At 40.7% G+C, this 22,131-nt stretch overlaps 1 protein-coding gene across 5 annotated transcripts in view; it reads right to left on the bottom strand.

The window, feature by feature from the left end:
- The window catches only part of SPAG9 (sperm associated antigen 9), a 104,736-nt gene that overhangs the window by 60,058 nt on the left and 22,547 nt on the right, over positions 1–22,131 (bottom strand). For 3 of the 5 annotated variants that reach the window (XM_019542464.1, XM_019542468.1, XM_019542465.1), the window contains exons 3-4: positions 13,437–13,507; positions 8,099–8,131 (exon numbers count right to left, since the gene is read on the bottom strand). In XM_019542464.1, the coding sequence (XP_019398009.1) occupies positions 8,099–8,131; positions 13,437–13,507 (104 nt within the window). The remainder of the gene's footprint in view (positions 1–8,098; positions 8,132–13,436; positions 13,508–22,131) is intronic. The other 2 variants (XM_019542467.1, XM_019542469.1) reach the window with 1 other exon arrangement.

The raw sequence follows: 22,131 nt of genomic DNA, 5'->3' as shown, positions 1-22,131 counted from the left end.
CACCAGAGCACCACGAGTGCTTGTAAAGCCGTGCCCGGGGTCCTGCAATGACCTCGGCCAGTTCCTTTAGAACTCTAGGGTGGAGATCATCCGGGTCGGCTGACTTGAATACATCCAATAAAAATGAATACTGGCTCAGAGTTTAACTTTATTTTTACTGGGAGTTCCATCCAGGTGAAAAAGGTGTAAATTAATTATTGCTGGGATGACTCTGCTTGCCATTTCTTATCAGATTGTCTTCAGCACTAGTTTAAGAGTAAATTAGTCAAGCATACGTTGTGTGAAAACAAAACCAAACCAAAGCAAATCCACATGTGCAAGAAAACTCTGTCCTAACACCAAAAGTTAGGGCATGAGCATTCCTAAAGGAGCTCTTACGCTAAAACAATTGCAATTACATTACTTTCCTCAAAGCAAATCATGATCTCTTGATTCTACCCTCTGAATTATTTGAGAATCCAACCTCACTTCTGATGCTGATTGATCAAGAGCTTTTCATTAGCTGGATACACTGAATATTAAGATTTGTTCATCTTGTAAAACTAAAATTTTTAGGCAGGCTATGGGACAAGAATTTTAATAAGGATTTTCATTTAAAGCTACTGCCAAACTAGAATCTAAGCGCACAGTTCAGCAAATAAAGCCTATCGAAACATACAAGTAGGTGATTGTCGATAAAAAGGGTAAGCTACTTTTGTTAAAAGTAAGCTACTTTTAAGCCTCCTAAAATTGTAAGCGATAGAAACAAAGGAGCACAAAACAGGAAAAATAATTAAAATTTAATTTTCTCCTCATCAACTCGGAAAGTATACATTAGGTATCAAATAAGGAGTTTGTACTGCACAGCAACAGCAGACAACTTCAAAGCCAATGTGCTGGCTTCCTATACAGGTATTTAAATGGTGCTCAGCATTTCATGCTTGAGCCCTTGACGTCATGAAGCATTAATGAAACAGACCTTGGCCATGGCATACCCACAAGGAACTGAGGCAAGTCCACCCAAAGAAGATTCAGATTTCTGCTTCTGAAGGGAGAAATGTTAGCCTCTCCTTGAAAAAGGAAGTGTTGCCTGAAGCACTCAAAACCTGGTATAACCTCAAGTATGGAGTAGTTACAACTTTGGTTTCAAATGCACCAAATTTAAGTCTTCCCTGTTCACGTCAATATGGAAGAGGAACTGGGTTAAAAATACGTAGTTTGGTCTTTGTGTACATGGTTGTTAAGAGTCAGCACCTTACACATGGACTAAGTGGGGAATTCTCTTAACTAATCAAGCATTTGTGCTTAGTGACCACAGTTCCAGCGGACTCCTGGATCATGACAGGTTTAAGTTTCTTTTCTTTCTGAAGCATGTTTCAAATCAGTTCGATATTAATGAACAGGTAGCTCTCATGCTCCAGATAGTGAAGACTGACAAACTTCAGTTTTCATTTTAACCAAGCAAACATGAAAGCAAGCCTTTGTGATATTTGGCATTGCTGTATTAAGTTCCCAGGGTGAAATAACACTTGATCTGAGCCCTCAAGAGGCCGAGAAGTGGCAGAAGAAACAAAACCCCTCTCCATTATGAAGGTATTTAGAGCAAGAATTTAGTGTGTCCTTTCTCTTAAAAAAAAAAGAAAGAAAGAAAGAAAGAAAGGAAGGGGGCAAAAAAAGGTTTTTTGGTTTTTTTCCAACCTATACATGTGCAGGTTCCTCTGCTGTTCCAAGGGGCAAAGACTCCCCTTTTAAGAACAGGCTTATCCAGATTTTGTTTGGCCCAAGAAGAGAATAAAAATCTTGCACTGAAAGCTAACACGTGCTGCATCTCTTGCATCAAGACATCTTGTGGCAGATACAGGTGAATAATTCAAGAGTGAAACTCTCAAATAGAGGTAAGACAGAGACCTCAGGGGCACCAATAAACCCATGCCCAATATGAATAAGCCTACAGGACTTCCAGAGTTGTTGACACTGGCTTCTGTATGTTCCTTTCTACGTCTGTGAATTACAAAACACCAAGTCTATTCTTATAGAAGATACCTTTGAAACAAGGCTATTTTTAATTGTGTGGAGTAAAAAACATGAGCTTTGAAATGTACTAAAGGATGGGTGTTTTATACCCAGGCAAAACTGATGAACAACAGTTAAATGCTATGTGCAGTACCTGCTTTCTACCAGGTTCCTGTGAATTAATACAATATTCAGCAGGGAACCCGAATACAGTTACAGATTAGAGGGGAAAATTATGTAACGTATGTCAGTTGTTGCATATGTACAGAAAAAAGGGCCAACTTTGCTTGCCCTATTGGTTTTGGGAAAAACGTCTGCCTAACAGATTCTCCCATTCACACTGAGAGAATCAGTATTGAAAGGGACCCTTCACTCTACCCTGTCTCACTGTTTATATTTAAAAGATTGAGCTAAGCCCTTAGGAACAGCTGGAATTAAGTGATATCAGATGTATATGGACAGTCCTGTATACCCTGAAACACTAACCAGTCTTCTGCTATCACCCGGCTAAAGAAACACGTGCCTACGACAATGAGCGCCATTTCAGAAACGCCTTAAGCTCACGTTTCATGCTAGTATCCTGCTGCTAGAACGAAGGGGCTGCCGAGGAAAAGATTTACTGGAAATCAAAACTTGCAAGTAAAAGTGATTCGTTTCCTTTGCTAATATTTGGGAGCACAAAATAAGACACTGCTTAATCAAGGCCGACAGGCTGGTAGCACTTTCTGGCCAGCTACCACCCTCCTTTAAAAGGTGGTACAGGTTTTACTAAAACCTGCACAATTTCATTGCTACAGTTAACGGTCAATTTAAGTTAGATTTTGCTCACCGTCTATTCCTATCCTCCATTTACTGCAAAGTTGTCTCATCTCATTTATTATCCACATATACCAGTTAGAAGGAAGGTCAATTTGAAATGGCTAAATAGTTAAATACAATCCTGTCACACGTTCTGAGATGTTATTTAACAATACGACTTGACCAGCACTGCTTGTAAGTTATACATCAAATATCTCACTAGGAATCAGTCCATTAGGCAAATGTTCCTCCACACTAAAAATCTGAAAGAGAACTCTTCACGCCAGCAGATATTAGACAAGCCATTCAAACTAGCTTATCTCCTACAAAAAGCACTACAATTCCCTTCTTTTCTTTTTGTTTACGGGCCACTAGCAGGAAGGCAGTTTCTAAAAAAAGAAATAAAAAACCCCAAACAAAACACATCCAAGTTTACTGAGATTACTAATAGTACCAGATTGCCTCCTACAGCTTTTTCCAAGAAATCCTCCATTAATCCAGACTAATGCTATCAAGTTTGGAGTTTTGCTGTCCTGATATTTATACTGTGCCCGCACCATCACTAAGGATTAACAGACCCGTTTTTCATACCTCTGGGTGTTAAATTATGAGTGAACATGGCTGATTTTGGGTATGTATCACACTAACTGTCACAGAAGGTTTGTGCTTCCCATTTACCCTTTCACTCAGATACTTTGGCCTTCCCTGGCTTTTGGTAGGACTTGATCTCACTATTTTATTCCAGTGGTTTCCAAACTTTTCGGCCCAGTGGACCACCATCAAAATTTCTTGTAGACCACATGCACCCTTAAGCTCTTGAGATTTTTTGCCAGCTCTGGTTGTTCAAAAGAAATCAAAAAATTATTTTAATACAGAACTGATCATTTTTTTCCTTGTGCTTCTTTTGTGATCAGACACAGCATTCAATTAAGTCCTCCCATGGTTTTCTGGCTCCTTCAGTCCTCCAATACCAGCACGAAGCAGAAAATGGTAGATTGCTGGAACAGCTTGCCAAAGTCTGGAAACTCACTACAGCATTCTCCTGGAGATTTCACAGCAACATAGGTACACAGAAGGACTAATCATCGTCTCATACAATCAAAGTGATAAAATTGCGTAGTGTCATAATCTCTTTACAACTTTTGATAATCTGGGATCCTCACATAGAAAGCAACAAATTGGGAGTGAAGCCCAACTCAAAGCCAACCACTGAGGCAACAAGTTCTAAAACCTAAACACCTTTGTCAAATACCACCCAAACCTCAAATAGGTATATACAAGCCTGGTATGATGGCAGTGTCAGATCTGTACCTGAAGATGCCTCTGTGTTCTTCCCTATACCCCCAGCGTCCCTGCACTGAAGCTTGCTCAGAATATTCATCTAAATCAATATGACAAATGATACTACAAGTGCCAGAGAGAGGATCACTATTCTGTCACATTGTATCAGACCAGAATAGTGAGAAATTTACATGGCCCAATTATGGTTCATTAAACTAAGCTGATACTCACAGTCAGGGAGAGGGGAAAAAAAGATCATGTACAACATCTCCTCTATATATTTTTGAAAAGGAAAAAAGAAAGAGCAAAAAAAAGGCTTTTCCATACTTTGACAAGGAAAGAGTTTGACAGCAATCCCAAAACAGTCTTCCATGTCTACAGCAGTTGGCTTGAAGTCCAAAAATCAGGCCAACTACAAGTCTGAAAAATCTCCCTCTCTGCCCACTCCCAACCCAAAAGTTTGAGATAAGACGTCATCCTTTTAAAAGGAGTATCACGCTTGTGAAATGTCTGGTTATGGAGATTAAAGCAACAACAGACAGCATGTCACCTCATACTGCCCTACCACCATACAACCAGAGCAGAGTGCTGGAGCCATAATGGTCAAAGGCACACAGGAAAAGCAAGGCTTATCAATCTTATGTACTTGGGAGGAGAGGTCAGACAAGCTTTCAGGCCCAAAATGCCCTCGTCTCATATTTAACTTGTCAAACCTCTCTTCCCAACTGTACAGTTGGTCCAATAACAGCTATTTCAGAAATAGCATTGCTTCAACCTCAGTCTTGACTTGGAGAAGTCACTAGCAGTAACAGCCTGGCCCCCATACCCATTCAATTCTGGGCCTCTGATTTGTGCACAATGAGCAAGTCTTTTAAAAACAGAGCTTTGCTATAGCTAGTGAATGGCCAGTGTGACCTGCTATCATGTGGAACAGTAATTGGACTAAGGACTTACGGAGTTGAAAGACCAACAACTCTTTGCCACGTATAAGCTATTTAAGTTCAGCCATTACTACAGACCAAGGAGGCAGCAAGTTTAATAGTTAAATCATTTCAAAATAGGATCTCTTTTCTGATTTCTACAAACCAAGGGATTTAAGATTTTTTCTTCAGCTACTGAAGTAAAAGTATTTGGTCCTGCTCCCCAGTCCGGATCTTCAGAATAGTTTGTTAACCAACAGCACATTACTACTTCATGTAATTTAGAAAAGTCTTACACAGCACAGAAGAGTGTGGATACTGTTCTGTCACTGGGAATTCTCCAACAATCTTTTCAGAAATAATTCCATGCTTCTCGCTTTCTCTACCATCATGTCATATAGGAATTTTTAATAAGATAATAAAATTAAGCTTGTAAAAGATCTTTTTCCCTTACACAAAATGAAAGGGAGCTTTGTCTTGTATTTTGACTTGCTAAGAACCAAAATCTAAAGAACTCGTTTAAGCTAAAATCCAAGAACATGGCTGCAGTGCAGGTGAACACACTCAACTGGGATTGAAATTCAATAGTTCAGTTAATAATATTAATAATTAATATTGCAGCCAAAGCAACAGAGGGAGCTACCAAGAGCTGGCTGCTCAAATACTCGCCCAAGGTCTGAGTGCAGGCTGCAAAACCTGCTGCAGCAGCATCAACCATACCCAAATTAGCAACTTGTGTTGATGTAACCAAGACAACACTCAAGGTGCTACCATGCACCTCTGGATTCACTCCACACATTAAAAAGCCAACATGTCATTATCCAGCTGTTTACTTGATTACAGTCTAAAATAAGTATCTTTTCAGTTCAGGAATATTCTTTTCTGTTTATGAATTGCATTTACAGTCCATGGACTTTAGTCCCAAATGCCGTCAACAAGCCTGAAACGTTAGATTTGAATGCATGTGTTCAAATGTAGGTGAACCAAATTAGTAGTATTTTGCATAATCATGACTGAAGTTTAATATTTCATTCTTCAGACTGTCCAACACACATGATCATGAGCAGCGAAGAATCGTCACAGCCTACCCTGTTCCACACCCTATTAGTAGCAGAGTGATATTTAATAGAAAAATGACAGCCCATCAGCCTGCTGTAAGTAAGTAGGCAAAGGCAGACAGAGCAAGGTAAGGTAACAATATAGGAGGTAAGGTGAATCATAACATGGAAAAGTAAGAATACATCAAACAAGGGGAAGACACAGAAAAGAAAGCCAGTCAAAACCGAAGCACCAAAATGGAGGAACGTATCAAATAGATATAATGGAAGGAGGAACAACTAATTGCAAAAAATGCTTGCAAGTCATGTGGTTCAGAGCTGCTTCTTTCATTGCTCCATAAGCTGTTTAACTGGTGGGAAAATAAATGCACCTTCATGCAAAGGTAATGACACTGATTAGAGAGAAAAAGTATTCTTGTTTAGAAACATTAAAAAAAAAAAAAACAGGCACTAAAAGCAAATACTGTGATGAAAATCACTCAGACTGATCAGAAGTTGAGTTTCATGAAGTCTCTTAGAAGAAATTACAACTGAAATGACCTAATCTGAGGCATGTTTTCGAAAGAAACTCACGTTTAACAAAACCGTGAAGGCCATGTCTAGAACCCCGGAAATTGTGGCCATGGGGAAAAATTCAAGACAGAAGGAATCTGGCAGTGTTGCTCTCTCTCTCTACCTAGTTTCTCTCATTTGGGATTCATCTTGAATTAAACAAGCAAGCACACCCCAAAACATATGCAAAGGACACCGCCATTAACATGAAGATGTCAGCGTAGGAAGAGAGCCGATGAATCTCAAATGAAAAAAGAAAAAGGCAACAGAGGAAGTCTCATGTTCCAGAACTCCCTGGTGGCTGAAAACAGGCTGAGAAGATCATACTACATAGCAATGCTCAGTTATTTTCTTTATTATATAAATTACCATATGCCTAGTGGTCCCAGGGCCACCATGTGGTAAGCCATGGACTTACAGACACTGGGCGTGTGTAGACAAAACAGGAGCCCTAAATTGAAGCGGTGGGTTTTAAAAAACACCACTGCAATTTAGGGCCAATTAAACCCCCGTGTCGTGCACGCACCCCGTTGACTTACCTGCCTCTCTAGCGGCAGGGCGAGCTGCTGGCAGACAGAGCAGTCCCTGGACTGCAGGGGGGGGAGCTGGTGCTTCCCTCCACGGCAGCTGTGAGACCCCCAGGAAGCACCTGCCCACAGGCACTCGGCTTGGGCGGTCCCAGGGGGCACCGCAGCCACAGAGGAAAGCACCAGGCCCCCACACAGCTCGGGCGGGCAGGCTCTAGGAGCAGGGGTGGGAAAAAAAAAAAAAGATCAGGCTCACCGATTTTCTTGGGTGGAGCTGGTTTCCTGGGATGCTGCCAGGCTGCAGAGCCGTGGAGCTGCACAGAGCCCTGTGCTTCGCTCCGCAGCTGTAGGGGCAAACTAAAACTCCTCAAATGAGTCATTATAGGCACATTACACCGCTGAATTTCCTACAGCGGCTGGAATTAATGAGCAATATGTCACCAAGGCGTGCAAACACCAACACCATTAAAGCGGTGCAAAAGCATTTAGCCCACTTCAAAGTGTTGTGCGCACACACGCCTCTAGTTTTGTCTACAGGCGGCCAATAAGTCTAAGCTTACAGTTTATGCAGACAACAGACAAGGAGTGCAGGGAAAGGTACATCATTTTTACATGCTGCATAATGGGAAGTTTGGCAAGTGTTATCAAAGGTTTTTAAAGCACATTTTGGGGCTAGACATTGGCTAAACTGAAAGGAAACATTAAAAGAGAGGTGCAATGGAAAAGGAAGGAGGTAAATGTGGAGGACAGATGACAAAGGTGAAGAGCAAAGCAACTAGACAGTGAATCTGATGTAAAGAAAAAAGATGTCATAATTAAGGGAAGGAGGAAGGAGCAAGAATGAGCTATAATGAAGCTTTTTTCCTCTGGTAAAAGGGTCACCTCAGTGATAACACCCAAAGAAACACCAGTCCCAACCCAAGAGAATGCATTTTAAACTATAAAAATGTTCAATAAATTTGAATCAAACCAGCAGAGGTTGATGTCCATTTTGAAGCAAAATCTATATAAAAAAAATCCAAACATGCTATTAGTATTTGCACCAGTAAGAGTTAAAACAGACTTAGTACATTGATCAGTCTTATAAACCAAGTCAGATAACAAGTTTTGTATCTTTGTATTAATTACCATATCTCCTCACATATAACACGCTCCAGAATATTTTTACACTTTGTTTTTGAAAGGCAGCATGAAGGAAAAAAATAGATCTTTACTGATAAGTAACTGTATAATAGCACCTAAGAAGTTAAGCCCGCTCCTGGGGCCATGAGCCAGGTCCAGAGCACGGGGCCATGTCATACAGTCCAGAAATTTGGTGGCAGGCGAGTAGTGATGGCAGTGTTAATTGCCACGGCTCTGCAAGCTGCAGCAACTAATGCTGCCACGGCTCCCCCGCTGCCAAATTTATGGTCCCAGGGGGAGCCCCACAGGCCAATGATTTGGCTCCACAGGCCAGTTCTACTTTTTGCACATAATATATGCCCTAATTCCCACCACCCGGTTTTTATATGGGAGAAAATATGTAGTTCTATTATGGTGGCACATGCACAGCCTTTAAATCAGAAGCCTGGCTTACTATGCTAAGTATTTTACAAACACAAAGTCCCTGGTCCAAATTTAGACCGGCAACAAAGGATGGAAGAAAGGAATTAAAAGCATCAATATTTTTTTAAGATACAGGCAACCCCTACTTAGTGCTTTTAATTGGTTCCTGAAAAAACGAGCGTTAAGCGAAACCGAAAATATCTGACAACCCAAGATGGAGACCGCGAGCATTATAATGAAACTCGCTGACTGCTAAGTGAGATCAGGGATCAATTTCAAATGAGCGTTATAGCGAAATAGTGCCACGTGAAACAGCGTTAAGCGGGGGGTGCCTGTACATTGCATTTATGTCACAGGTGAGGAGGCTATTAAGCTTGCCCCATAATAGACCATTTTCATGTACTCATAGCATTGCCAAAATGACCATTTGGGGTGAACTTTTTCCTGGTGTCTGCTTCAATCAAAACAGGTCAGGTCTTTCCAGGACAGTAGACGTGTTATTTTGCAAAACTAAAAAAAAAAATCTTGGGCCTTTTCTTTGAAGTATTCTACTACTCACAAGATCTGGAGCTTGAAGTTCGGTAAAATGGGTGTTTTACGCTAGGCAGCTACCGTTTGTACTTCCTCCGGTAACATGCCCAAGTTATGAAAGGTCTGCCAGCGTTCAGTAGAAGTTTGTCAACTGTCTGAAAAACCCCATACTACTCACTGAACATGCTGGAGCCTCTCATATAAGCTCTGAGAGAACTGCACATGGATCCTCCTCCTCACTGCTTGTCCTCCTCTCCTCCCACCCATACACCAGAACATGCCTTTCAAGTGTAGTAAGTCACAAAAGTTGAAAGCAGGGAACATGACTTTGCTGCTAAACTGTCAAGGACTTGATGAACACTCCCCAGGATTCCAGCAGCCAGACATCATGGAGGAGGGATCGGCCCAACAAATCCTGAGCTTTTAAGAGCTGGACCAGGTTGGAGAGTAGGAGTAGACTAGGAGAGAAGACCCTAGCCTAAATTTGTAGAGCATGAAGACAGACTGATTGCAAGGGAGCAGCTGAGAAAGATGGCTGGAAGAGAAAGCCAGGGTAGCAAGGAAGAGGACAGGAGAGGCAGGCAAACTGGAAGCCAGTTAAGAAATGGGAGGTGGGACAGTGAGCTCAGCAAGGGGCAGACTGGCTAAACAAGACCAGAAACAAGTGAGATAAGGAAAAAAAAAAATAAAGAAGAACAAGGGCAAGAACTAAGACAGCCTAGGCAAGGAGATGGAGACCAATAGCTGCTCATTTAAGTGAGCACGGTCCACTTTGTGCACCAAGTGAGGCAGGAGTCCTGAGGTTAAAAAGTCTGAAGTCATGAGGTTGCATATGGACATGGCAACTGAATTAAGGTTGCACAGGAAACCTTCATTCTGCCATTCTCTAACTGAATGCTAGATTCTCTAACCTCAGTAATGTTCCTTTAACAGGGGTTGGGGGCAGTTTGCTATGGTGGTTATATAAATTGCATGAAACTCGCTCCAATTAGCTGGATAATTACTTGCAAGAGTCTTGGAAGCAGTAGATTCTTTTAAAGTCAACCTCAAAGGAAAATACTTCATCTTAACTGTGAAACTTGGAAGATGAAATTTAGTACTTTAAAAAAGGTGTAAAAAGAGCCACTTTCAGCATGAGGTTCTGTAGTATTGACTGAACCCAATGCCTGAGGGTGCTGGACAATGAAGCAGTCCAAAGAAATATCCGAGTATAGGGAAGTAAAACAAAACAACTATTTACAACACCAAGTATGAAGAACATAGAAAACACTTTCCCCATGATGCATCAAAACTCACAGTGGAATGAAATATTCTTAGGAAGTGCTTATAAAATTGTTATGTTTTACATCTCCCAACTTCCTTTTCCAGAGAAAGAGTCCCAGCACAAAGATAAGGTCAAATTAAAGCTAAAATTTGACAGTCAAACACAGAGTATTATTCAGGGGACTCCAAATTACTATCCCCATGTTACAAGAATATCCCCAGGGTGAAATGATTTGAAATAATCAATTTAAAGCTTGCTCCGCATTTGTACTTCAGTTATTTTCCTGAAGGTTGATTCCCATTAAAACATTATTTAGCCTCTAAGCATAGCTCTGACACAATGTGATAGTTTCAGCTAACCAGGATAAGCATTTAAGCAACTGTATAGCTTGACATTAATTTAGATTATCACTCGCTTCTTTCAATATTTACTAAGTTATTTTTACTCGTGTGTCAAGCTGCATTAAAATGAAAAGTGGAATTCAATTAACACACACAAAACAGTTTTATTGAGTTATTAGTTTAAACACAAATTTAAAATCCTACCTCAGATGTACTAGAAAAAATGTAAAAGACATGCATTTAAAAAGAATGCAACTAAGCAAAAAAAGTAGATGTAATAAGGGGTCTGAACTGTTTCTGGCTACTATGTCTTTTAAGATTTTAGAATTTTCCCTTGATTGGAAAAAGGAAGACAAGCTTTCCTGCCTTTTCAGCTTCTGAAAATTATTCATTAAAACGGATAGATGAATTAACTGAAGGCAAGAAGACAGTGCTTACACTGGTACGATGAGGCTTTACTGTCAATAGTTGATAAAGAACTTCTACAGGTCCTGGCTCCAAGTTCCCAGTAGCTCAGTGACTAGACTTCCTTTAAAATTAACAGCACACATCCTTTTGACTATTTGAATGTAGATGATACTAGCTTTAAGTCTTCATATAAAAGGTGGCCAAATTCCCTTTTTTTTTTTTTTTTTTAAAGGGTAAATAAAAGATGCTTTTCAGCCTACAAATCAAGCACAGAAATCAAACGATTCATTCAAGGTTACCTAGATCAGTAGCTACGACAGTGACAGAACTCAGGTCTCCAACTCCCTGTTCTAGTCACACTAGACCAGTGTTTCTCAAACTGGGGCACGCAGCGAACTTCTAGAGGGCACAAGAGGAAGAAATGGGAAAGCAGAAGAAGGGAGAGGGGAAATATAACGTGGAGGAAAAGGAAGAAAAAGAAAAAAAATGAAGAACTTTTAGGCTGTTGGAGAGGTTACAATGCAGATGTAGTGACAAGCGTTACTTCTTTCTTATTAGCCATAACAAGGAAACACAGGGAAGTTTCACAAGCCTAAAAATGGCTATGTGTTGCAAAAAAAAGCTGCAGATCCACTGCACTGCCAAAAGTTAAGTGTAATCCACAAAGTAAGTGGTGTAATAGTAGTTTATACTATGGCCTGCTTGGCCAGTAGCATGACAAAAAATGAATCTGGAACGCAGTTCTACAGGAGAGGCGAGCTTAAACTCGCTAATCATGGAGTAGCTCTTCCACAAGAAACAGCAAGGGAAGTTTTAAACACTCAGCGGAGATAAGAATACTACACTTCCCCTATTCCATCAGAATTCGAGGGCTCAATCTTGGCATCCAAGCCTGAGAAATGCTAAAAAAATGAGAATTAAGCAGTGAAGTGACAATGTTGCTGTGGAGTGCAATAAGATAAAAATGTGTCTAGTTTTCACACTCAATTCATTTCCACGGATTTGCTCCAAAACTTGTAACTGGAAAGTTAAAGATCCTGTTCTGTTTAGAACCTTAATTTTTTTGAAAAATTAATGGAACTTGGAAGCCTAAATTGCTTTTACAAATTGAACATTTGATCCTTATGCAAGACTTTCAAAAATCCCCCCCTACCTGCACTATTAGATGAATAGATTTTCAGTAACATCTTCAGAACGTTTTAATATTAACCTTTGAAAAGCCTAGTGTTGAAGCTTTGTTTTCCTCTGCTTTCAACTACCCTCACCATCCTGGTCCCGGGACCCTTAACACTTGTTCCATTACTTACTGCCAGTATCGCAGCACTTCATATTCCAAACCCACACACTTAGCTATCAAATCAAATCTTATTTTCAGGATAGAAGGTACTTAATTGAAGAAGTGTCAGGTTCGAACTCTAACTTTGGGGAAAAAAAAATCAGGTATTAGTTTTCCCCAAGAGCAACAAAAATCAGTGCAGAGTTTGGAAACTGAATAAGAACAGCTGCAAAAAACTTCAACACTGGAGGAGAAAATGTTTTAATCTGAGTAATTTTGAGCAAAATATCCCCACATACATACATGAAAACTGGCCAATTAGAATCTCCATCTGCACTAGGAAGATGGCCCACTGGTGACAGCCATAAAGCGTGAATTCCCAAATATGTAACAAACTACAAACAATATTGAAAACAGCATCATCCTGTCCCCAATAATAATTACCGTTAATGCTTAATGATTGTGACTGTCAGCAGCAGGCCGATTTCCTACGGCATGGAGATCCCCAAAGAAGCAGTTGGAACAATGGAAAAAGCAGTTGGAAACAGAAGACTAAGTCCCTTCTGCATTTGCTTGGTGTTTAAAGTTTGCTGAGAAATTATTTTCTGGGTACAAGAACATTTAGTAATTTCCACGTTTTGAAAAGGTCTGTGTGCGCGTTTGAAAAGTGACTGCATGAATGACAAGGTCTGAACAAAAAACAAAAACAAAAATAACCCAACAAAAAACCAGGAAGTGTGTGTACACTAAAACATAGGGGATATGGAAGAACGGTGTGTCAAATGGAGCCTGGTTACACTGGGCAACAATAAACTGTCCAAATTTACATGTATCAAGCAAGAATGCCTAAAAGCTTTCATTTAAATCAGCTATTAATAAGTAACTTAAGTTTATATTTTGGTACACGTATTTGCATGCCAAAGCAGAGCGCATTGAGACCTACCTCTGTATGTCTTGAATGGAGTGCATTGTATTCCTTTTTCAGTTCCGCCTCCCTCTCCTCAAGTCTACTTACTGAAAAAAAATGTAAGCAAAGTTAATGCAAAAATGTGAATGCCAGTTACAAAGTCCAGCAACTCATTTACCTGAGTCTAATTTCCCTGTGCCAAAAGCATCTATACACATGCTTCCGGATGAAGACAGACTCTCAGAGCCACCCCAATTAAAGCACCCACTGCATCACATGTATTCAGTGTCCCATGCTTCAAAATGGTAGTAGGGGCACTGAATACATGCAACACTGAGGCTGCTGGAACATGTTAACTAGCACAGTCCAGCAGACTCTATTAATTGAGTCTGCTCCAATGCATTCAATAAAGGCCATCACATGTATAGGTGCCCAAAGGTACCTGCCCCGAGGCCAAGAGTTCCCCAACTGATGGATATTAGTGCCAAGGGGAACTTCTTGATGTTTAAGGTATTTAGCCAAAGTCTCCTTGCAAAATTCTCCTCTTTGCCCACGTGGCTTTTCTTCTCCCCAAAACTGTAAGTCATACAAAGCTAAAATAAGTTTTTAATCCTTCAAAGATACAATTAACCTAACAATCAGATTTCCAGTTCAGGAAAATAATTTACCGTTAGGTGTACCTGTTCAGACCTTTCTCGATCGTATGCATGTGTGAAAAAAGTGGTTAAAAAAAGCCCATGTCACATGGCTAACTATGCACATCTCCACCTGGCAGTGGTACCTGACCTTTTGCAGCATCAAGGCACCACTCATAAGACTCAAGGTGCCTCTTAGAAAAATTCCAGCTCCTAGTTTTCATTCACTTTTTTTTACTACAGAAAAATGGAGCAAACTTTACATTTCAAGGAACTCAGAAAGAATGCCAACAGGTCAGAATGCTTTTAGCACTACAAATTGCTATCTGAAATCTCTGGATTTCTCTTATGACTCATGTTTGCACACCTAAAAGTGCTGCACCCTGCCACGGCACCCTGGTCGAGAATCACTGCCACCTGGAATAACAACAAACTGCCTCTTTTCCCAAGCTAAATAGGCAACCAACCTAAGTTTGTTGCCCAAATCAAAAGCAAATCTGTAATCCTCCACTGACAAAACTGTAAATGGACAGAAAGCAACAACAACCAGATATGCAAGCATATGTTATGATTTGGCAACACTTTATTGTAGTTCATGTGTCACTATTAACGTTCACATTCACTCCACTGCATTTTAGAGCGATGGATCCCTGAATGCAACGGATTTTCATTTTCTGGGAATGCTTAGCTTTGAAATAAATGACAAGTTGATTGAAAGAGGCAACTTAATAAAACCAAAGACAGAGTGTTTAGGAGAAAAACGAACAATAGCATGCCTATAACACAATTTATTTGGAAGAGAATCATGGTAGCAAACAATCCTTTTGACATTATGCCTTTTGACCCGAGCGCAATCCTGAATGGACAGCTTCAGATCAAAACCGTGCATAATATAAAAGCTGCATTTTTTAATTGAAAACTGTTACCCTATCCTGAAAAGTTACAGTGCAGGGCATTAAAAGACAGCTGAAAATGTATATGCCAGAGATACCAGAGACATGACAAATTAATCAGCTGCTCCCCAAAGTTCAGAAGGAGGCTTGACCCAGTCTGTCAAGAAACTAAGCATCATTACAGGAGCTTCTGACACCCTCTATTTACAATGCCAAGGCTTGTTTTGGTTTTCCTTGCAAAGTTTTTGCTTAAATGGAACTTGAATTCTTCTATTAATATTCATGCAAGAGTAACAACGTAATTCTCATGCTCACTACACTACTAGGAAATTTTCTAACTTTTATTTTAGTAAAAATAAATGTTTAAATCATTATATTCCAGAGCAGCTCACCCATGTCATTTCAATACAAGCAGTCAGAGGCCACATTTTATCTATTTTACTTGGTCCTACATCTCAAGCTTGGTTTAATAAAGGCCTTCTCTACAGGTCTTGGTTTTCCCCTGCATTCAATTTCAAAACCCCTTTTCTGCTGCCATTTTAGATCTCTGACCTTCAGCTTTATCCTCATGGCATTTGTAACCAAACTATATTGCTAGTGCTTCTTCAATTTAGGCAACTGCTCCAATTTCTCTAGTTGATATTCTCTTCCTCTGCTTGCACTGTTTGAATCTCTCAGGAAGATTTATAACATCATTAGAGGTCTGCCTGTATCTGTAGACTCAATGCCAAAACCCACAGCATCTCAAGACAATTGCCAGCCTTTCCTCTGCAGTTCATGTACTTCTGCTGTTGCCAGCTGCCTCCTGTCAGCAATGTTTTTCAATATGTTATTTCTCACTGCCCCATATTTTTACGCTCAAGCACAGTATTTTACATCGGCGCAGTTCAATCAGAACCAGATTAAAAAGGTGTAGGTATAACTCAATCGTATGTGCGCTTAAATCGGTATGATTAAACTTGGCCTCTAATCACATTGCACTCCCAGAGCACTGTTACTTAGCACAACTTTTAGCATTCTAGCTACAAATATCAGTCTGCTCAGAGGTTACGGCATACATAAGTCTCCGCACACCAATCTTATAGTATAAAACTCACTCAGGAGCTGAGCATGTATATTTGAAGTGTTAATGCACACATACACGTGGCTTTTGCAAAAGCTGCATATAGGAGCAAAACGCTTACGTGAGCGTTTCTACAGGAACTAAAACTAGACTGTGGTAGCTAGAGGAGTCCTGAACTAAACAAGAAAAATCTAAATGCATTTGTCATGAACTCCGTCTAGAGAATGAACAGCAAGTTCCATGTTCAACAGATGTGACCTGAGAAGGCAGATTTTGTCTGTTGTATCAGACTATCATGATACCAGCTTCTGATATAGCGGTAATACAGCATAGTTACCAACCTCAGGGCATGGGGAGACATAAGTGGGGACCGGGGTGGAGTGGGCGCATGGTTGACAGCCTAGAGCAGGGGTGGGCAAAATACGGCCTGTGGGCTGGATCGGGCCGGCAAGGCCATTTTATCTGGCACACGGGGCCCCTAAAAAAATGTAGAAAATTAATATTCATCTGCCCTTAGTTCCTGTCAAAAATGAAGAATTAAAGCACAGGACCTAGGTCAGGTAGTGCTAGGTAAGCAATTTAACCATATAAAAAGGCAAGTAACTTGCACAAAAAAGTGATCTCTATCATCAGCTTCTCTTCCAGGTGCACTTTTTTCTAACGAAAGCAAGCATGACCGTGGCATGCAGGGAATTCAATGCTGTAGGTGTGCATTAAACACATTCAGGACTCACATAATGGACTGGGCCCTTCAGTGGACTTCTTTGCCTAGTCTGCATATCCAAAAGGGGCTTAGACAGGAGCTAGGCACCTAAACCGGTCTTGTTACAGCAATTCTGCACATGTACAACAGGGGAGAACTACAGGCACCAAGACTCCCAGGAAAGTCGTACACACATGTACACATACACACACGCGCCCTCCCCTTCCCTCCCACAGCAGGTTTAAGGGACCCCTCTACCAGGATTTTTAGGATCAGTTTTGGATTTAGGGTCTGAAGTCCATTAAAGTCCTTCTTTGAATTTAGCCCTTCCATGAGACACTGGCAATATTTTTCCCGTGGTCAAAAACTGCCTCAGTCTAAGCTAATGATCTGGAAAACAAAGGGCACACAGCATTACTAATTACCTTTGTGTTCTGGGAGACCTGTTCCCTTCCTTAGAAACAGTTTCCAGGTACACTGCTACAGGCATCACGATCGTTTTAAAGCTCAGTATTAACTAGTGCTGGCTTAGATCTGAAATTCTGCTTTTCAGTACTAACAATAAACGTCTATATCGACTGCCATGTCAGCTAGCGATTAGCGCCAAAATACAGACCCAAATATAAAGACCTTTTTACGCACGAGTCTAAACTAACCAGTCAGTAAACTAACAATCTTCCAGAATTCACCAGATACAGAACACAACTAAGCTCACTGCATTTGAACGGAGATAGTATAGTCACTTGTGGCTAAGCTGCAAAGGGACGCCTGGTTTCCAACATCCTCTTCGGCTCACAGCTGCCTGCAACCCAGCTCCATAAAATAAGTGTTCTCTGTGATTTACTGCTAAGAGCTTAGACTCTAAGATTGGCCCTATTTTAAGAGGAGCAGAAATCTCCAGAATTAAAACTTGTAGTTCTCTGGATAAAGCACTGCACAACTGGGCTGGATGCCCACAACACCATCTTTATTTCCTAACTTCCCTGGTGATTGCGGGGACGTTTGTCAGACTTTCCTGGAATGTGACCTCCAAACCCACCTCTGCGTTCAGAATTAAGCCAAATTGCCTCTACAGACTCTTTCCAATTAGATCCTCAACTCCAAGTTCTGTGTTTTGGTCTCTCAATCTTTGCTCTGGACTTCGCAATACACATGCTGTAGTATCTGCCTAGGGAGTTCCAGTTGTGAAACAAGTGTCACTAGACATTCGATGAATCCAGACTTTGCCAGTTTTTAGGAAACATTGCAACAATCATCTCCAAGAAGCTCACAGCTGCGATGACACAACATTGACAATAAATTATACCCAAGTACTGTCTCCCTAACAAACAGCTTATATGAAAGACACTCGGGTGCAGTGATAAGCAGGCCTAAGATCCTGGGTAAGAGTATCAGAACCACACGCAAGCCTATTTTAACTGGTACGGTCTTTATAAAGGATCTAATTTTGCGTAGCCCGAAACTACTCAGAGAATACCCATTCCACATGAGAGACGCTCTGTGTTAGGACCTGGATAAATGTAGCGACTCGCATGACAGCCTGGCCACCAACACAGGCACGTGGGTCAAAAAAAGAGGAAGTCGAGTCATGCAGTGTCCAAGTTATCATTAAAGAAACCAGTCTGAAAGCCTGCCTCATGCAGTCTCAAAGTCTGAACCATCAATATCTCAGATGCACTGACAGCTAGAACAACATTTCAAAAGTAGCACAGCCAGTGGGATGAAGGTTGTCTACTAATACCTTTAAACAAGTCACTGATTGTTACCACAAAATAAAGGATTACTGAAAACAAATCTAGTTTCAGTTTTCCTACTAGATGCCAAATGGCTTTCGATATGAATGGAGTGGTATTAAATGTAGTTATAAGATTAGTCGAGCTCAGGGGAAGGCTACCCCTGGCACGCATATGAGAGCATGGCACGCAGAGGCATTTTGTTTTGGCCGCGCACCTTAGGGAAGGGGCCAGGCCTGAGCCGCCACAAGGCTTGAGCCCCTTGCGGACCCCCCCCCACTGTCAACCCCTGGCACACCAACATCTTATAAGCTGAGGCTGTGGGTGTTTTTGGCATGCTGCCCAAAAACGTTGCTGACCCCCACCCCGGTCTAGCTGCTAAGTGTACTGTGGAACGGGACGCATTGCCAAGATCATTATTCACTGCCATAAGTCAGCCAGGAGCTCCGAGAACTAAGTAACTTCATTCAAATATAAATCTGTAGTCAATTTGGTGCCTGCCACCAGTAGCATTTACTATGGAGAAGCGTAGCCACTTTTTCAGAGCTTTATATATTACCTACGCCAAAAACGAAGGCCAGTTTAGTTTAAACTTAAGAGATCCAAAAAAAATCTCAATTCAGAAAAGCATCAGACATACCAAAAGATACTGGAAGGTGCCAATTTGTCACTACAGAATTTGTGAGAAGGTCAATACTGATTCCGAGCAGACTCGGAAAGATCAGCATTCACCACTTCAAGTATACCAGATACCTAGTCTGAGTCCTACTAGCTCACATAAGAAACGTGCAACACATTGAAAAAATTGTGTAGCAATTCTGAATTGTGGCACACGGCACTGAGCAACTTCAAGGGACAGTAATTTTACAGCTGATGTTGACCTGTTCAACTTTTACATACAGTTCCTTTCAGAGTCCACATCTATACAACTTAAGTCTCTACACTTTGGTCAAAAGAGACAAAGGTATAAATGGTCTAAAAAACCTGAGTACTAAAATGACAAACCAAAGATTGATAAAGCAGATTCCAGTGGAAGAATACCCCTGCAGAAATTGCTGAAGTCCCACTGCGATCTTGTTTGTGGTCAAATGTTTCAAGGAGCATCCCATGCCCTGAAAAACTAGTCCTCCATATAGAAATCTAAGCCTTCTTGATTTAATGCATCACGGTCCTCCCAAACCTAACCAGTCAAGCCTAAAAATGAAGACTACTATTAAAGGGAAAATGGGGTGAAACATATGTCATTCTTTCACCTCTGTCCTGAGACACTGAGGCAGCTTTAGGCAGCTCTCTGCCTGCCCTGCCTGTTCAAAAATCAGAGCTTACCTCCCAAGTTTGATGGCTTTTGCCAAGTTTGGAACACCCTCCATCTGTCTGTTGTCCTCTGCCTCAAACTGCTGTTAAGCCTAAGGGGGAGAAAGAGAAACAGACCTTCTAGAAAGCCAAATCCAACTGATAAGATGCCTTCAAGAGGTATTATCAGTCTCTGCTCTGCAAGCAAGGCAAAAAGATCTAGCTTATTAATGAACCTCACTTGAATGAGACTTTAGCCCTTCCTGAAGCTTTTCTTTGGACAACTTTCATTCAACTGATGTCCTAGCAGCAGGTCTCATACCAAAGCCAAAATCACAGAACAAATGTTCTTCAACCACTACTTGACAAACTAAAAAACCACACCAACCCTTGCAGAAAGAAAACACTAGGCTGATCCAACATGAGTATTTAACTACAAAGCTGAAAGATTTACAAGACCGAGGGTACAGCACGGCTTCTAAAACAAATGATAATCCTTGGCAAGACTGAAATATCTTCATGCCGTTCCTGTTTAGAGCTTACTCAGAACGGAGATTATAGTTGTAAAGATGAAAATGCATCAGTAAAGATTAAAGAAATGTTATCCTGGGAGTGAGCAGTAGTACACTTTTTCTTTCTTATTTTTTTAAACCTGTGCTTGCAAAAATCCATTAGAGAAACCGACATCCTTAACGCTGTTTGGGCTGATACCTCGTCCACCAAGTTGCCAATTCAGAATCATAGCATCAGTGAGTCGGGAGGGACCTAGACAGATCATCTAGTCCGATCCCCTGCCATGGGCAGGAAGGAGCACTGGGGGTGGCAGGGGTCATAAGACCCCAGCCAGGTGCCTATCCAATCTCCTCTTGAAGATTAATTAGTCAATTAAGAATGATTTTTGAGTGAAATCCTTGAATTTAACAGTTTAACAGTAGATTTTTTAAATTGAATTCAGCCTGAATTCAGCTATCATGAAGTATTGATATAACCATAGCAACTCGGAGGACCCCCAAAAACTGAAGTGCCACTGAAGCAAGGTCATGATGATGGCTTCTGGTCGGAACAGTCTCTCGCATTGCTCATCAAAGATCCCTCTCTATGCCACTGTTCACATCACATCCTATTGAATGCAGTTCTTATTTGTTTAAGCAGCATCAGTTTATTCTGTCTATTCCCATGGGCATTGCTATTACAGCTCACATTTCTCCAACCTCCTGAGCTCACCTTCAGAAGGCACAGAACATCCTTGGGGCTATGCCGGGAGGCAAGGATGACAACAGGAACAGAAGTACAATGAGTGAAACCCTGATGGAAAAACCGGCCTTTTTTAAGAGTTCAAAAGTTCTGCAGTCCTGCTGACCTACAGCAGACTGACTTTATACTGATAGAAAGACAACCACCAGTGACAAATAAGAACAGAAAACCCAAGAAAACATTAAAAAATAACTTGTGTACCTTTTGCAGAAACAAGCCATCTATGGCATATCAACTTATTCCACCAAAATTTCAAGCTGCCCTCCAAATTAAACAAGCCACACAGAAAACTGCAGCAAGTCATAGCACGGGGCTTGGGCAGAACCCAAAACTCACTTACTCTTTACTTTCCCTTGAGAAAAATGCTAACACTTAGTGGTAAAGTAATCTCTTCACTAATACTAGCAAATCAACTCTCTTTCAGTTACACTACTAAATTAAATGAGTGGAGTTTAAAGCAGACATCCAGTCTGTTATTTTGGTTTTCTAATCCATTTCATTTTTGTCTCCAGTTTTATAACATAACAAGACTAGATCATACATATTGAACTAACCTTAGGCTCTGCTCCATCTAGTGGACTATTGATTTCTTTGTGCATGCTGTAGCAATCAATGCTAATGATTACAGTAACTTCCTAATTATATTAAATAGGCCAGCTTGTTGTTTAAAAAGGGACTGGTATTGAAAAAACAAAACAAAAAACAAAATACAAAGATTTTTCTAGGAAAGATTTTTAAAGTTGGTGAAATGCATCTAAATTACAGTTCTTGGCTAGGTTTGGATGATAACAAAAATATATATTTTTTTCCCCTCTTGTATATTTCCTGGACCAAAACTATAACATCACAACAACTTTATTACATGTTTTTAGTGACCTTTAAAAAAAGGTGTTATGCCAGCTGATCACACTGCTCAGGGTACTGGTGACAAATTGATACTTTCATCCCCATATCAAACGTATCTACCATGAGGTTAGACATCTACAGTGTATGTCAAATTAGCTGGTGGTTTCCATTAATTTCCTATAGGACAATGGTGGACAAGTTACAAAATGATACTAGCTGGAACCATCATCCTTGACAACAATACAAGAACTGAGCAACTATCACTCAATACACTATAAAAGGTGGTACTGGCAAGACAGGCAAGGAGGAGA

This window comes from Crocodylus porosus, unplaced genomic scaffold, assembly GCF_001723895.1.
Source record: "Crocodylus porosus isolate Cpor-Errol unplaced genomic scaffold, CroPor_comp1, whole genome shotgun sequence".
NCBI classification, from domain to species: Eukaryota; Metazoa; Chordata; order Crocodylia; family Crocodylidae; genus Crocodylus; species Crocodylus porosus.
The sequence above is the reverse complement of the archived record's forward strand: the minus strand, read 5'-3'. Positions and strand labels throughout refer to the sequence as shown.